The following is an 18,695-nucleotide window of genomic DNA, read 5'->3' on the forward strand; positions in this document are numbered from 1 at the left end:
GAAAACTTCTTAAAAAAGATTTTATTTATTTATTCATGAGAGACACACACACACACACACACACAGAGAGAGAGAGAGAGAGAGAGAGAGAGAGAGGAAGAGGGAGAAGCAGGCTCCATGCAAGGAGCCCAACGTGGGACTCGATCCCAGGTCTCCAGGATCACACCCTACAGCACTAGACCACTGTGCCACCGGGGCTGCCCATGAGCTTGAAAACTTAATACATGAACAGAGTGGACACAGCTGAAGAAAGAAATTACTGAATTGGAAAAGACCTAAAGTGACATTCTGGACAGCAGCATGGAGAGCTAAGGAAATTGATTATATGAAAGAGTATCAAAGAGAAATGGAGGATAGTCTGAAATGGTCCAGTGTAAATCCAATGATAGAGCAAAAAAGAAAGAACAGAGGGAATAGAGGAAAGACATTATTTGATGAGATGAGAGTTGAGAACTTTCCAGAACAGAGAGAATACATGAATTCACAAATATAGGAAGCAAGACATATACCATTCAGAATAATGTAGACACATTATGGCAAAATGGGAAAAATAAGAATATTTTCAGAGAAACAGAGTTTACCACTAATAGACTTCCATTAATGGAACTTCCAAAGAAGGAAATAACCCCAGGAGGAAAGTTTGAGAGGCCCCCAAAAAAGATAAGTCAAATTGGAAAGTTTCTTAGCTTTGGATTTTGTGGTTAAAAGAAATGTAGGGTCCAAGGCAGAGTAACTTTGTTGTGCCTTTTCTGTGGAGGGAACCACCCCTGGATGACCAACAGTTGAAAGTAATGGACACGTACATACTTTGGAGAGAAAGATAACTCACTGCATTTTTATTGCTTTTCAGCATTTCCGATTTAGGTCTGAGGTAATAAGCTGCTGGCACTGAGTTCTCATCACGACAGTACCACTCTTCCAGAAGCTTGGTCTCCAGCTTTGCCTCTACGGCAGCATCCAAAATCATTTCAAACTCTGAGGCTTCAACTTCTCCAGGGATTCGGATGTTCCCATATTTTTCACCTAATAGTCCCTGTGTATCCACAAGAAAGTTCAGGTTAGTGTATCACCAAGAAAGTTCATTTTAGTATTCACATCATGTAGTTCCTCAATAAATATTAAATAGAAACAAGATACATTGTTCCATCACTTTTCTCTTTTAATCACGGTGGATAGTTTTTTCTCATGCATTATTTAATAAGCACAATTAGATCAATTATATTGTAATTATAATAAATTCATATAATGAGAATTGAGATTGCATATCACATCAGACAAATTCAAAATACAGAGTTTTGTAGCCAATTTATTTTCCCGAAGCTTACATAATACAACAAAAGCTGTTCTGCTCTGAGATTTTTTGTTTGTTCGTTCGTGACAAGGAAAAACGACATTCTGGGCTCTATGAAATACCACACATGTAAACTCTCAAACAGAAGGATTACTTTGTGAAGAGTTAACAATATATATTCTAAGCCCCAGATTTACGCAGCTACAAATGAAAGAAGTAGGAAATCACTGAATGTGATACTACGAGGGACCCCACTGCAACTAAAAATAATTGAAAATGTAAATAAGATATGTCATTTCCTCCTTATTAAGTTGGCAAAAAAAAAACATGCTCATGTTATGTGAAGGTGTGAGAAGATATCCACACGGTGCTGATGGGGGTGTAAATTGATCCAGTATTTCACTGAAGGGGATTGTGGCAAAATGTATTAAAAACCTTAAAAATCTATACAATTTTGGACTTGGCAACTTGTCTTCTGGGAAATTGTCTTTAGAAAATAATTAAGGATGTGCATAAAGACTTACCAGAATACTTATGCTGATACTGTTTTGACAGGAAGGAATTGGCATACCTTGGGAATACCATGGAATACCAACCTAAGCGTCCTGCGAATGGGAGCATTTAGTACACTATGGTACCTCTATTCAAAGTATGCAGCAAGTCATTTTAGAACTGTATGGGGGTAGAAAGATTTTTTTTTCCTTTTCAAGTTTTTATTCAAATTCCTGTTAGTTAACATACAGCCTAATGTCGGTTTCAGGTGTAGAATTTAGTGATCCATCACTCAATATGACACCCAGTGCTCACAACAAGTGCACTTTTTAATGCGCATCATCCATCTAGCCCTTCCCCCTGCCCTCTCCCCTCCAGTAACTCTCAGCTTGTTCTCTACAGTTAAGAGTCGGTTTTCTGGTTTGCCTCTCTTTTTTTCCTTTCCCCTCTATGTTCATCTGCTTTGTTTCTTAGATTTCACATATGAGTGAAATCATATGGTATTTGTCTTTCTCTGATTGACTTATTTCACTTAGCATAACACTTTATAGCTCCGTCCACATCATTGCAAACGGCAAGTTTTCATTCTTTTTATGGCTTAGTAATATTCCAGTGTGTGTATGTGTGTGTGTGTGTGTGTGTGTGTGTGTGTGCACCACATCTTGATCCACTCATCAGTTGATGGACATTTGGGCTCTTCCATAATTTGGCTATTGTTGATAATGCTACTATAAACATCAGGGTGCACGTAGCCCTTCAAATCAGTATTTTTGTGTCCTTTGGGTAAATACCTAGTCGTGCATTTGCTGGGTTGCAGAAGATGTTTATAATACACTATTAAGTAAAAAGGTAAGTTACAAAACAGTATGTATAAGATGATTCCAATGTTTTATATACATTACATATATATATATATAAAAGAGAGAGAAGATCATGTATATATGTATATACAAACATACACATAAGAAAAATTTTATAAGAATGCACAGCAAAATTATCAATGGCTATCGTTGGGTTGCTTTAAATTTACTAAGGTTGTTTTATGAATTTATTGGGCTTTCTTTAAGTTTATTTATTCTTAGTGATCTCTACACCCTCGGGCTCAAACTCACAACCCTGACATCAGATCAAGAGTCACATGCTCCACTGACTGAGCCAGCCAGGTGTCCCTGAAATTATTGCTTTTTTAATTAAAATCTTCTTTGTAGTAGGCATTAGTATCTTATGGTGAGAAAAACAACAGGCATTAAAAAGTTTTCAACCCAATGATGCTGTCTATACTACTTTGTGGGACAATACTTTCAAGCTTCCTCTAAATGTCTGCTTAAGCCTGCGGTTCTCAAATTGTGGTCCCCAGACCAGCAGCACCTGGGGATTTATCAGGCCTGCAAATTGTCAGGTCCCATCCCAAACTGACTAAGTCAGAAACTCTGGGAGTAGCGCTAAGCAATCAGTGTTTTTTTCTCAAGCCCTCAAGGTACCTGAACGACTGGGTTAAGCTAATAAAATTACCTTATATAGCATCTGGTATTTCAAATACTCTTCAATGTCTTATCTAGCAGAAACAGGGAAAGGATGTAAAGGAACCCTAAGACAAATCTATGCCATCCAAGACAAGTGTGTCTCCTTTATGGTTTCCATGGGAAGATTTTTCTTTAATCTGTGGGCACCTTCATCCTTATTTCCTGTTGACTTGCATCTTTACTATAAACTTTAAGTCCTGTTTACCCATTGGAATGTGAATCGTGGTTTGGCTTCCTTGGAGCACTTCTTACTACCTCTACCGCCTAAAACTGCAATATCCACAGTGTTTTTTCATCTCATACAGTTAGACGAGAGAATTAAAGTCCTGGGTAGATCTGTATCCAAATAAATTCATAATGTAAACTGTTTTGCGAGATGGTAAGCCCCATAAGTGTTGAGGCCTGAGATGTTGGTTCCTAGCACATAGAAAAAAAAAAATATATATATATTTTAAAAACCCTGTTTGTTAAACAAATGAATGAACCAAGATAGAGACGAAAACTTTAGACTGTTGTATTCATTTTTTAAAAACTATTTATTTATTTATTTTAGTGATAAAGAGAGAGCACAAATAGGTGGGATAGAGGGAGAGGGAGAGGAGAATCTCAAGCTGACTCCATGTTGGGTGCAGAGCCCGATGTGGGGCTCAATCTCATGACCCTGAGATTATGAGCTAAGCTGAAACCAAGAGTCAGATTCTTAACTGACTGTGCCATTCAGGCATCCCTAGACTGTTTTGTTATTAGCTGTAGCTTCTTGTATTCAGAGATAATATTTCAGCTCTCAACAGGTAGAGCAACAATTTGGGAAGGTACCAGTCCTGTCTGCAACCTTCATTTCAGCCTGTAGTCTTTTAATAAGTCCTGTCTAAACACATCCCTGGTTGGGCCATGCCCTGTGTCCTTGGAACATAATCCATCTCATCTAACTGGCTTACTCAAGCTGATTTTGGCTAACCGAACTTATCTTTTCAAGCTCAAGTCTCCTCACTACTAGCCTCAAAGACCAGGCAGGACGGAGACACAACCTGCTTGTCCTCTTTGGCTGCCTAAAGTCCCTTTGGAAAGGCCTTGAATGGAGGGACACTACCACTTTGGTCTGCATTGTTTCAGCATGGGAAACCGCTCTACAGAGGGTTCTCTTGAAATAAGGGCATTCTAACTCCAACTCACTGTATCAGCCAGAAGACCGAATGACAACACTTTTATTTCAATCTGCATATGTTTTGGGCTATTCTTGACAACAGGCTGTATGCAACAAAAATGATGTTATTTTGAGTTGTTTCTCACTTTCTGTTTTGTCAAGGAATAGCTGACATACAATGTTGCATTAGTTTCAGCTGTGTGGCATAGTGATTCAATATTTGTATACATTACAAAATGGTCACCACAGTAAGTCTGGCTACCATCTGTCACCATACGAAGTTGTTAGAATGTCATTGACTATACACTCTATGTGGTACATCGTATCCCCATTTATTTTGTACCTGGTAGCCTGTACCTCTCAATCTCCTTCACCCATTTCATCCATCTCCCCCCCTCCCTTCTGGAATCATCATTTTATTCTCACTTTCAATGTTCCTCTTCTAAAACCTCTCATGTGAAACTCAGGTAACTGAACAGGTGCAATCTCTCATCCTGCCACAGGTACAAAGGGAGATGAGGCTAGCCAGTCTGAGGATTATCCTATTTCTGTTGGCTAGTTCTGGATGAAAGATAGTCAGCATCTTCAGTCAGGACTGTCTGGCATGAGGAGTGAGATTTTAGTGCTGGGAGGAGCCATCCAGAAAAGCTATATGGGTAATGTAGAGAATAAGAAGACTTCAAAGCAGTAACCGCTGGAGGCATACAACATGGGTGGAGGGTCTGATGGACAGCCAGAGCATTAAACATGGGGCTTAGTAATTGACACTCTCCATCTAGCAGCCAATGAAGCCTAGGGGTATCATGAGCCTAGCTGCCAAGATCCAGGGACAAACTGACTGGATTTGGGGTATGGAGTAGGAAAGGACAAAATAGTGACTTTGCAAAACAGGATTGTATCCTACCACAGGACCGTCATCACTGCACTAGCAATTAATTAGCTGCTTGTTCTTTATCTTTCTGCACTAACTGAGGTTGGTCCCAGAGTCCAGGGCAGCATCAGATCTATGGCTCAGTTTCTAAAGCGTGCATCATCAGGGTGCTTGTTAAAATGTAGGTTCTAAGACCACTTCTCAGACCTAAAGAACACTGTGGTTGGCAGCCCAGGATAGGAATTTTAAAATGAGATTACAAATGAATCTAGAATTTGAGAACCACTGTTATGGGCAAAGCCTATGTGGTCTCATGATTAATGGTTAGCAAGCATTGAAGAGGGGTAGGATGGAGAACACAGCAGATCATTATTACAGTTGAAGGCTATTCAAAAATAATTTTTTTTGAGTGGAACCACTGGCACAAAATACTATAATTATTTGATTTATAGAGTAAGGCAAAATGTATTTTAGAGTAGAAATACAAAAGAAGAAAAAATATCCTCATCCAATTCAAATAACAAATATATATCGAGTACCTACTATATATAAAGTGATAATATGGAACTTCAGAAAAGTAATAATGTGCTACAGGCTTAAAGTTTCTTATTGGATTGTTCTCCCCAAGTCTTTTCCTTCTATTGATTCTTCCTTTAGGTGGAATGCTCATAAATCATGAAGCAGTTACTTTTCAGGAGTCCAAGACAGGATTCTGTCTCAGTCTTATCTTCCTATTTGAGAAAGAGGAATAGCAAAAGAGTTTGCCGCCAGATTTTTCAGGAAGACTTTATGGTGTTCTGTGTATTTACAACTTCAAGGTAACACACAAAGCATTCCTATGTCTGCCAGGACTAGAGACAGTCAGTGTAGACAAAGAGTCAGTTAAGTTAATTGCAAAGTCAGGCTCAATGGTGAATGGCTCCAAGTAGGAGTAGAGATACAGGACCATGCCTAAGAGTCTAGCAGTCAGATTCAAGGTGGCAAGACCATGTCTAAGTTGGTTTCCTAATCAGATGATTCTTTAGCTCTGCAGCCATAGGACAGTATCCATGAATAATTACAGAAACTATGAGCGAGAAGGCATCCTCCTCTGTCCACTGGCAATAAAATAGTCACCCCCACCACGAAAGGAGAAACAATCCATCCACATCCTTCTGACTCCAATGCTCAAGAAGGTCATTTTTTGCTCAGTTAAACCAACCTCGCCACTTTGTAGGAGAAATTTGGTGGCAGGTTGAGGGATTACATTCAATTTTGCATTGAGGTCCATTTTTATTAAGTACACCATTGATCAATCTGCCTGCATGACCCTGTGTGGAAGAAATGCATATGTCTGAAATAATTTTCAACTTTTTGTTGAATTGCTTAACACGCTGTCAATATACATAGGGATATAAATATATGGGATTTCTCCTGTCTGAAGAAATCCATAATCACCTCTCCTACCCACTAATCAAATGTGAAAACATTGAAATTACCCATTCTTCAACATTGAAGATATGTTAGTTAGGCAAGTAGAAGCAGTCTAAGTTCTCAAATACAATCAGGGAATTAAATTCAAATGGTTGAAAAACCTAAGAAAATCGTCTGCTATTTTCACTGTAGTTTCTGCATGTAAAATTCTAGCATAAGAAATACTTTCAGACGCTTTGGAACTGGATAGATGTAAATGTAAATGTATTAAATGCCACCGAGTTGTGCACATTAAAATGCTTAATTTTTTACATTTTTCAAACTTTTTTGAGAGGGAGCATGGATGTGTGGGTGGGAAAGGGGCAGAGGGAGAGGGAGACAGAGAGGATCTTAAGCAGACTCCACGCTGAGATGACTTGGGGCTTGATCTCACAACCCCAAGATCATGACTTGAGCCAAAATCAAGTCAGACACTTAACAATTAACTGAGCCACCCAGGTACCCCAAAATGGTTAATTTTATTTTATGTGAATTTCACCTCAATTTTGAAAAAAAATTCTGAATTTTTAAATTCTTTGCAACCAGGGGCTTAAATATAAAAGGGCTCTCCTTTTTGTAGCTCCCTTCCTTTCTTTATATGCTGATATAGATACATCTAAGCTATTGACTTTAAAGGCTTAGAGATAACATTTTCTTTCCTCTTGATTTTTCTTTTCTCTTGGGCAAATGCGGACTCCCTCCCCACACACCTCTGCTCTTCTTGGGATTTGTTTCTGCCTGGGCCTGCAAGTGAGAATCTCTGGGGTGTGAGTCTGATGGTGTGCAGTTTATATTGTAGCAAAAAGAACAGATGGATTGAAATACCGTCAAAGGCATTGGGGAGTTCAGTGTGTCTTTGCTTTTTTCTATTGTGGGATGCCAGGAAAGACACGCGAGGGCCATCTTTTTGGGGTTATGGATGCCCTGTTTTGGAGGCAGGTGGACAGGAGCTCTCTGGGCCACTATTTATGAGCCCAACACGGGGGCAGCTGGAAGGAAAAGGGGAGATCTCCCCCCACAGTGGTGCTACAACAAAAGCAATTCTCCATAAGTGCCCTGGTCCCCTAACTTAGTTACCAATGTAAGACAGGTGTAAGCTGTCTTAGTCCTTCCTCCTGTAAGCTTCCCTTTTATTTATTAAAATAAAACCCACATTTTTATATATACAATTTCCCCTGATGACTCTGTGAAGTAGGTGGAGTTGCCGAAGAACACCCTATCTCACCGATCTCAGCTGGCTTGCCTAAGACTACTTCTCTAAGAAGACTTGGTAGTACCAGCACTTGAATATAGGGCTTTTAATTCAATAACCTCATCCTACTTCATCAAGTTATTGTGCTATTTTCCCTTCTAAAAGTGCCTTCAGGTAACTTATTTGCTTGTGATGGCTCTTCTAGCCAGTGCCTTTGGCCTCGTGGGCCACCATACATGGCCACGCAGTCTCTGTGCAGCACACCTCCAGGGGATACTGTTCATAAGGACTACAGCACGTTCATGTTATGACCCTGGGTATTGGCATTCTTTTTATCTGATTTGTTGTTGAGTAACAAGACAAAAATGGTTGTGCTGTATTCCCTGGAGCTCAGTCAATCTTCATAGAGCTCTGTTATACAGTGAGGTCAGCTGAACCAAGCCAATAGCCAAATACTATTAACTGTTTCCCACACTTAATAGTATTTTCTCAATATATTTTTAAAGTCAGCAAGTACCTTCACACCTGACTTTTACATTTTTAAATATAAACAGAATATAAGTTATTTTATTTAGATGTGAATTGCAATTTAGTTCCTCAAACATTGTTTCATATGTCATGAGAAGCAAGAGTAAATGCAGAGAAGGGAATATGATGGTTGATTCTATGTGTCACCTTTATGAGGTGCCCAGGTATTTGATCAAATGTTATTTCTGAGTGTTTCCCTAAGGGTGTTTCTGGATGAGACTAGCATTTGAATCAGCAGACTGAATAGAAGAAAAAAGGTAGATGAGGAGAGACTTTATTCTCTCTGCCTATCTGAGCTGGGATCTTGGTCTCCTGCCCTCTCCCTGACTTAAATTCTTGACACTGCTGGTCTCCAGCTTGAAGATGGCAGATTGTGACACTTCTAACCTCTCTGTTAGAATTAAATGATGCCTGCACCAAAGACAGTCTGGATAAGATCTTCAAGAAAGGTCATGTCTTTTGGAATCAAAAGACATAAAGGCGATATCTTTAGAAAATTGTTCTCTCAATCATTAGAGATATAGTCTTGCATGCAGGGTTGCCAAGAATGGATGATAGCAGATATCTTTAGCTAATAGAGCACACAATTATCCAGATACTCATGATGGAATTAACAATATATTCTGATTAGACATTTACTGGCATCTATGGGCAAAAAAAAAAAAAAAAATCCATCATCCCACCATTTGTACATAGTGAGCCTGTGTTTCACATGCCACAAAAGCGAATTTCTGAAATATGATATATAAAGCCAAAGATTTATTCATGCACACAAATAATCTACATGTCAATCAAGAATATTTTGAGGTTTGGAAAGGCAAATGTTAGGAATGACCTTAGAGAGTTGCTTCTCTTCGTTGAGTCTCAGCCTTCACATCCGTAAATGGAGAGAATACTCCAGGCTTTGTGTATTCATCTGGCCAAACATCTACCCTGGTTTGTTGTGAGAATCAAGCAGGTACTACGGGTGAAAGCACTCTGTGAAATGTAAAGCTCTTGGCAATACTACTTTACTCAAATATAGTTTATAGAGAAACATACATACTCAATATACTCAAACATACACACATGGAATAGAACTAAATCCTGAGAAGTACAGCTGGGTAGATAGAGGAGTGAATGAAATATCTCCTGATTGAAAAAAGAGAAACAGAAGACAGAAAGGAGGAAAAGAATGGGTAGCCAGTTGCTTACAGGTGGTAAGAAGGTGAGAAAATACGTAGTCTCATAAGGATAAATTCCTCCATTCTCGGGTAGGGGGTGAGAAAAAGAGGCTTCAATGAGCTCTGCTGGGTGAACTGTGTTAGCTAGCTGGAGTAACAGCAACAAATGTATGGAGTTAACCTTTATGGAGAATTACAGGCAGTGCTTTAGAGGCAGCTGATGACCCTGATGTAAAATAAGTTCTAAAAAATGGAGCAATTTGTGTCCTTACCAGTGTGTTCATAATCACGTTTGTAGGAATTGAGTTATTTGAAATTCAGCTATTCTATAAAAGAAGACCAAAAGACAACCTACAGAATGGGAGAGGATATTTGCAAATGACCTATCAGATAAAGGGCTAGTTTCCAAGATCTATAAAGAACTGATTAAACTCAACACCAAAGAAATAAACAATCCAATCATGAAATGGGCAAAAGACATGAACAGAAATCTCACAGAGGAAGACATAGACATGGCCAACAAGCACATGAGGAAATGCTCCGCATCACTCGCCATCAGGGAAATACAAATCAAAACCACAATGAGATACCACCTCACACCAGTGAGAATGGGGCAAATTAACAAGGCAGGAAACCACAAATGTTGGAGAGGATGTGGAGAAAGGGGAACCCTCTTACACTGTTGGTGGGAATGTGAACTGGTGCAGCCACTCTGGAAAACTGTGTGGAGGTTCCTCAAAGAGTTAAAAATAGACCTGCCCTATGACCCAGCAATTGCCCTGCTGGGGATTTACCCCAAAGATACAGATGCAGTGAAATGCCGGGACCCCTGCACCCCGATGTTTCTAGCAGCAATGTCCACAATAGCCAAACTGTGGAAGGAGCCTCGGTGTCCATTGAAAGATGAATGGATAAAGAAGATGTGGTCTATGTATACAATGGAATATTACTCAGCCATTAGAAACGACAAATACCCACCATTTGCTTCGACATGGATGGAACTGGAGGGTATTATGCTGAGTGAAATAAGTCAATCGGAGAAGGACAAACATTATATGGTCTCATTCATTTGGGGAATATAAATAATAGTGAAAGGGAATAAAGGGGAAAAGAGAAAAAATAAGTGGGAAATATCAGAAAGGGAGACAGAACATGGAAGACTCCTAACTCTGGGAAACGAACTAGAGGTGGTGGAGGAGGGCAGGGGGTGGAGGTGACTGGGTGGCGGACACTGAGGTGGGCACTTGATGGGATGAGCACTGGGTGTTATTCTGTATGTTGGCAAATTGAACACCAATAAAAAATAAATTTATTATTAAAAAAAAAGAAGACCAGCATTGCTTTGGGCAATGTCCCCCAGAATTCCTATGTTGAACCCCAAGTCCCCCAGGTGACTGAGATGGGGTCTTTAAGGAGGTAATAAATATTAAATGAGGTCATCAGGGTGGAGCTTTGAGCCAATAGAACTGGTGCCCTTATAAGAAAAGCGAGCGAGGCAGGAATTATCTTTGCCTTATGGGGACACAGTCAGAAAGAAGCTGTCTTCAGGCCCGGAAGCGTTCTCAACAGAATCGGACCATGGTGGCACCAGGAGCCCAAACTTGTAAACTCCAGAACAGTGAGAAAAGACATTTCCATTGTTTAAGTCACCCATTCTATGGTATTTTGTTATGTTAGCCTGGGCTAATAGAAGCCTAATGAACAAAATGAAGCTAATTTTGTCAGTGTAAGGTCTGATATTTCTGGAAATTCATCATAAAATGTGATGAATAAAGTCATAATTAAATGACTTACCAATTCTGTAAAGTATGCAACAGAATAGGTGAATGCTTCGACCTAGTTTGAGAGTCTCAGCTCATAATCAAATTATAATTTTACCTTTTTTCTTTTATGTTTAACTATGGTTTTATTTACATACTGACATCCACTGCTGAACTTACATGTATGATACCAATTATCTGCTACCTTTTCCTTATTACAATGTGCTTTTGTGTGTAAGGAAGTTGTATTACCCCGAAAATACTGGACACGCTCTTACTCTTTAGAAACATCTCAGCAAGGGAAGCAAACGCCAGTGTGTAGGGACTGGGTAGCAGAGCCACAGGAAATAGAACTATCTTGGAGTTGGCAGTTAACTCACATCAGTTTCATTTACTTATTCATGAGAGACACAGAGAGGCAGAGACATAGGCAGAGGGAGAAGCAGACTCCCTAGGACGAGCCTGATGCAGGACTCGATCCCGGATCCTGGGATCACACCCTGAGCCGAAGGCAGATGCTCAACCACTGAGCCACCCAGGTGTGTCCCAGTTCACAGCAGTTTCAAAGGACAGATTGTAACCCTAATGGTGGCCAGTTGCCTCACAAAACTGAGAACTAAGAAATGTGTAAGGGTTACTGGGATTCTAAAATGCTAGAGAACAAATTCATTGAAAAAGTGGATACAAAAGATCAAGGGCTTTTGGAGGGGGTGGATGGAAGGGACTGGGGAGAGCATTTTGGACATATTGGAAGTAAGATGCTATTATTTCAGTGGTGCTGTCTATAAAGCAATTACAGTTATGGATCTGTGAGTCAAAAGAGTAATCCAGCTGGAAAAGTAGTCCCGGAAGTCCCCATGAATTCATTCAACAATATTGAGCATTGGACCTGAGGCTGACCAACCATTTCGGTTTGCTCAGGGCTGGCACCGGCAATTGCAATTTGACAACTGCAAGTCCCAGAAGCCTCCTCAGTTTCAGGCAAGTTGGGATGATTGGTGACACTAAGGCGTTCGTGGTCCTTGCTCCTTTGAGCTTTCTGGGAGAGCAGTCGGTCGCCTGTAGGAAAACGAGCCCGGCTGAGGACCGCCCAACTTGAGTGTGAGCACAGAAGCAGGAGGAAAAAGAGTGGCAAAGTGTCCTGGAAGTCCAGAGGGAAGAGAATGATAATGCAGAAAACATTTATACACAGTTGTTATAAAGCAATGGGAAAAAGGACAAAGGACACGAACTGGTAATTCAGAGGCAGAAAAGCAAGAGCCAGTAAGCACGAAAGAGAACAGTGCTCAATGCTAGCTTTATCAGCAATCTCAGAACTGCAAATGCAAACATGTGATTAAGGCTTTTTGCTAATCAAACTGATAGAGGGAAATAATACCTCATAGTAAGACGCAAAAGGAAGCAGACACTCTCAGAGCTGATGAAAAGGAGCTCGTCTTTGCTCACCATGTAATCTGGCAGGAGGTGTAAGATTACTTTCAGAAATCCATCCTCCTCTTTCCCCAAAGATTTGGGTGGTAAGATGTTCAACAATTTTTTAGCTTTTGTCTTGGCTTTATTCTATATGGGATTTTAAGTTTGCCAATGTTCATAGAAACCCATGAAATTGCTGGCCATCATCACTAAGTCACATAAGGTGTGGGATCGAATTCTACCCAAGTATCTATTTTTCTAACTCTGAGAAATTAAAGAAACGAGGCATAAAATCACCAACTCTACCTCACAGCCAGCTTGACTGCTCAACATTAGAGCCTATCTGCAAGTGGCTTTTTTTTAAAAAAGTATTAGACCTTTCCCATGATAAATATTTAGATTCTTCTAACCTTGTTTTTATTTGTATAAAAGCCCCTAGCAGACTAAATAGCCTGTCATTAGGTTAGCAGATCTTGAGGGCATTATGTCCATGGAACATCAGTTTATATTTGACATATAAAACGTCCCACACTCAGAGCCGGTCCCTCACTTCACACTTGGAAACGCTGATCTAGTCCTGTTTTAGTGCCCGTGGAGCCCGGGTCTCGCAGCCACCGTCCAGCTGGCCGGGCCCCTCTCCCCGCTTTGATCCATCGCACAATGCCTGGCCCACAGCAGGCTCTCCCTTCACTTCCTGCTGCCTTGCCAGGGTCAGCTGTGGCCAGTGCGTCTAAGGGTCCTTTCAGAACTGCCCATCTGCGTGCAGAGCCTGGGAGGCTTTTCAGCGCTGCTTTGAAAGCCTTACGGAAAGAGCTGAATCGCCCATGCATGCCGCTGGCCCACAGTTCCAACTGGAGTTTCTTCTTTTGAACTGGGGACAGAGCACAGAGGCCCAGGAGGAAGCTGGGAATGTGCACCATGGGCCTGAGAGCTGGACACAAGGAGAGCTGGCTTCGGTGTTAACTGTCTAAATGGCAGCATTATTAATGGGGACCCAGTAATAGGGCCTGGGCTCACCAAGGTCTGTGGCGACTTAACAAATGTCCCCTTCAGTCTACGCCTAATCTATAATTGGAATTTCACATTCCAAAGTCCTTCTATTACTATCTTGCATAATATTCTCTCCCTTGGATGGTAGTAAATGGACCCAGTATTTTCAAATGCATTTAAATGGTTTTTATTACAAGGAATGTACTTTGGAATATGATCATCTTTCTTCCCTGATGGGAGATATTGAGTTATACAGGAAAATTATATATATATATATATATATATATATATATATATATATATATATGCCATCCCTATTTCCCAGGCTCTAGCAGCTGGTGATAAATTAGAGTCAAAAATCATTGCTGCAATAGAGGATTGATCTGGCTTTGCGTCTACCCTCCATGGAGCTCAGAATCCCTCTCATTCCTGCGGAAGAGTTCGGGGAGGCTCAGGGGGGATTTCAGATTTGCTCTGGGGTTTTGTGGTCTTTAGTGTTGCTGCTTTACCTTTGTAAAGCCTTCCTTGTCTAACATAGTGTCTCCAGAAGTGGGGGGCAAATGCAGGAGCCGGGTTATGGGGGTCTGGACAGTACTGCCGCTGTAGTCTGTACCCACCCGGACCATGATGCGAGAGCTGAGGCCTGAAGTCCTTTCTGCCATGGTTACTGGTGCTGGTGTCAGAGCAGGTGTTAAACAGCAGGTGTCTTTCTCTCTCCTCCCATCCCCCATAGATGCCACGTGCTGGTTTTGCCTTCCCTGCTGGTCACTGCAGATGCACAAGCTCCTGCAGTCCTGAGTTCTTAGCTGTCCACAGCTCCATTTGCTCTGAGCACCACCCCTCCCTTCCACGATGGCTTGTTTCCTTGGGACCAAACTCCCATCCTTTCCTGGATGAGAAATTCCTGTAGGCTTTTCATGTAATCATTTTTGAAGGGACATTCCATCATTCCTCTCATCTGGGCTAACTTGTTTGAATTCTGGGGTAAGGGCAGTTTGTTAGGTTCCTTCTAGGATTTGTCTTCTGGTGATTTAAGTGATTGTGCCTGTTTTAAAGAAACAGCTTTATCCAGCACCACTAGGCCTTCCACACGAGAGGAGGAATCTGAACTACCTATATGCCATTAACCCATTTATCCTTGTAATAACATTGGGAATTACTGCTCCTGTGTTGAAGCTAAGGAATCAGAGGATCAGAAATGTCAAGTAGCTTACCTAAGATCCCACAGCTGGTTAAAGATGGAGCTCAACTCTGAGCCCAAGTCTTCCTAACACAAGTCTATCATCTTTCTACCGTATTATGTCTTCTTCAGGAAGATTTCCAAATAGCTAGTTCATCCCTTTACACGGCTTAAAAACTCTTTAAAATAAATTTCAATATGAAAAAAGTGTCTAAGCTGTATTTTCTACTGTTATTTCACCTTGATATATATCTGAGAAGACAATGGGTACGGTTTCACTTTTCTTGATTGGGTGGCACTGGAAGTGGCTGAGAGCACAGTCTCTTGCTGTGTGACCTCAGGCAAGTTCCTTAACCTCTCTGCGCTCCAGTTTCTTTATCTGTAAACCGCAGATAACAAGGCCAATCTCAGTGGGTTGCTATGTGAATTAAGAACATTAGTATAAATAAAGGAATCAGAAAGGTAACAATTCTCAGTAAAGACTACATTTTAATTGATGAATTAGTCTATCTATCACTATACAATATGCTAACCCAATTTTTTAATACATTTTAAATTTTGTTCTGTAAATGTCAGGCTATGGTGCTATCATTTTTCCTGCTGTCACAATACTCATTTCCAGCACAGTTTCTTTACTAGATCTAATGGGGAATGAGAAACAAGACCAACAACTTTTACAGAACTGTGTATTAAGTAAGTCCAAATGACATTTGAAGAAGATAGATTATTCGTGACTTTAGTTTCATTACAGCTACTTCTGGAGCATAGTGGTAATTTATCTTTATTTCTGAGTGTCAGGTTACTTTTTGAAGTGTTGAGACCATTGGGAGGTTGATCTCCAGATGAGGAAAATGTAACTCTCTATAATGTGAAGAAGTCTAGTGTAGGCAGTGGTCATTTAAAAAAAAAAAAAACCAAAACTTTATGAAAAATTTCAAACACACCCAAAATAAAGAGACTAACCTAACAAGCCCCCAGACCTATTTCAAGTTGGGGTAATTACTAATATTTTGATAATCTTCTTTCATCCATCCTTAGGAATCCTGTCATTTTATCAAAAACAAAACAAAAAACCCTCAGCATGTATCTTTAACTTTTAAAAAGTTTTAAATGTCATAATCATGCTGTTGTCAAATTCAAAAGAATTAAGTGTAATTTATTGCCTCAATCCCACCTCCATATTGAGATTTCTCTCCACTCCATATTGAGATTTCACTCCACTCCATATTGAGATTTCTCCAGTTTTAAAAAGTTTTTCTGTAGTTACAGGTTTTTTAAATTGAGATCTGAATAGAGTCCATATATCGCATCGGGTTTGTATACCTTTTAAATGTATCTTATTCTGTAATAGCCCCACTTTCTCACAGGGCACCTGTTGGCTAAGCAGGTTATTTGTCTTGTAGGCTGGGTTTTAAAAGTGTGGGCCCTGGAGGAGCAGCTTCAGCATCCCCTGGGAACATGTTAGAAATGCAAATTCTCTTCTCAGGCCCCATCCACTCCTAAGACAGAAACTCTGGGAATGCAGCCCAGCCATTTGCTTAACATGCCCTCCAGGATCTTGATGCGGGATAGTCCACAACAGTGGTACCCAATCGTAGATGTGGCTGATGGGAACCTCCTGCCACCATTTATCTTCAATCAGCCTTCATATTTCCTATCAGATGGCAATTAGATTTAGAACCTTGATTATATTCAGGTTCCAATTTTTTTTTAAGGGCAAAAATACTTCACAGATCATGCTGTGCTTTCCTACTGCATCAATCATGAGGCTCACAAGCCCTGTTTGACCCAATGCGAGTAATGCTGAGACTGCCAGGGCCTGGGTGGCCTGGGTGGCGCCTGCCTGATGCCTGCTTCACTGAATAATTGTATCCACCACTGATAACTATAGTCTAGACTTACTGTTTCCTTTGGGATGGTGAGGTGATGATTTCTAGTATCCGTCCTGCATTTATTAATCATTTTCAGCTCTGTGTTGTGGCTGTTGCTTACCTGGAGACCATGACAACCTCTATGGCAATATTTACAGTTTAAAAGCAGCATGAATTTACATGATTCTGTGTTTACACATTCTTTCAAAAAAAATCATGGATTTTTGGATAACTCTCGGAATAATCACAGACCCCTGATTTGCATTTGCTCAGAAAACACTCAATTAGTGAAGAAATTACAATTTAACAGTTTTGAATAGGGGCTCTGGTTCTGAGTCAATTCCTGTGTTCCTCTGCACCTGTGGAAAGCCAACTATGCTGCTCAAGATGTGTTCATTAGCCCTGTGTCTGGATGCCTCAGTGTACCCTTTATGCTATGATGACATCACCTATTCCTACCTGCCTGGTAAGAATTGTAAGCTATTCTGAGGTAATGTCAGAGTACTTTGGGTGAAATCGTAAAAATGCGTCTCTTAGACCTGATTCATTTAATCTATGAGACAGAGCAACATTTCTCAAACCTTTTTTGACAGTAAGAAATGCATTTTATATTGTGTCCCTGTTCTCCTTCCCTCCCTCCGTCTCTGTCTGTTTCTCACACACACGCTTTAGAAGTGGAAAGTCTGTGTCTACTCCAGACCTATGGAATCTGAAGTTGAGAGCAGATCCACTAATCTGTTTCATCAAATGATTGTATTACATGTAGCACATCCTGATGCTTTCTATTTTATTCTTTGTAGTTCTATCCCACTCCACTAAAAATTGCTGGTCATACCCACTGTATTAGAAACTAGATTAGAATGATTTTCTAGTCCACTATTAGACTATAACCCACATTTTCAAAAATGTGTAATCCTTCAAAGGAAAACCTCTTCTCCATAGTTCTAAAATTGCTTTCCCCCAAATGCCTTCATTTTTATTTGGTTACCTCTTGAACATAAGTGTCCCTGATCTGAGGCACACACAACTGACTGTAACACAAGGTGGTGCTGCTAATAAAAGCATAAAAGCAGTTCACAGAGGCAGGTGCTATTATTTGAACTAGGAGCCCAAAGGAAGGCTTTTTGCTGAGGATAACTTTTTTTTTTTTGGCGATAATCTTAAGCAGGTTCCACACCCAGTGTGGAGCCCAACATAGGGCTCGATCTTATGACTCTGAGACCATGACCTGAGTTGAAATCAAGAGTCAGATGCTTAACTAACTGCACCACCCAGGTGTCTCACTGAGGATTAAAAATTTGTTCATAATTTAAGCAAAGAGGAAGGCATGATGAAGGAAGGACAAGATTCTGGCCCTTACTGAAGGGACAGGCAGATGGGAAAGAAAAGAAGACCTGAGACAGGAAGGGGCAAGGAACATGGTTGGGTCGCTCAGGACTCCCAGACCTCAGAGAAGATGGAACTAAGCAGAAGGTTGATGGTGGGGAAGGGAGCAAAACCTGAACCAGCCCCTGCTGGACCAAAAGGCCACATAGGGGAAGGGTGTGAGAAGACCTTCTAGATGCTTGCTGTTATAAATGAGGAGGGGTGCTTTTAAGAGGCAACTAGAAGTCTGGCAACAGTAACAACAAAGCTTTTATTTTTGTCAACAGAATTACTATGAAGTTATGAGTTAGGTACTGTTATCCCCAACATTGAGAAAGTCTGACGAACCTGGTCACACAGCAATTGTATGTGAGAACAGGGATGTGAACTCTGGTCGGTAGAACCCCAAAGGTCACAGTCCTGTCCTGATGCTCTGTCGTGTAACTGGGAGAGAACTCCC

The 18,695-nt window shown here is 40.6% G+C and overlaps 1 protein-coding gene across 2 annotated transcripts in view; it reads right to left on the reverse strand.

Annotated features, from left to right (window-relative positions):
- Positions 1 to 18,695, reverse strand: part of NWD2 (NACHT and WD repeat domain containing 2) — a 174,902-nt gene that overhangs the window by 24,304 nt on the left and 131,903 nt on the right. For both annotated transcript variants that reach the window (XR_012021925.1, XM_072807816.1), the window contains exon 4: positions 830 to 1,033. Coding sequence is in view for 1 of the 2 variants with exons in the window: in XM_072807816.1 (XP_072663917.1) it covers positions 830 to 1,033 (204 nt within the window). In the remaining variant the exon portion in view is untranslated. The remainder of the gene's footprint in view (positions 1 to 829; positions 1,034 to 18,695) is intronic.

The sequence above is a fragment of the Canis lupus genome, chromosome 2 (genome assembly GCF_048164855.1).
Source record: "Canis lupus baileyi chromosome 2, mCanLup2.hap1, whole genome shotgun sequence".
Taxonomy (NCBI): Eukaryota; Metazoa; Chordata; class Mammalia; order Carnivora; family Canidae; genus Canis; species Canis lupus.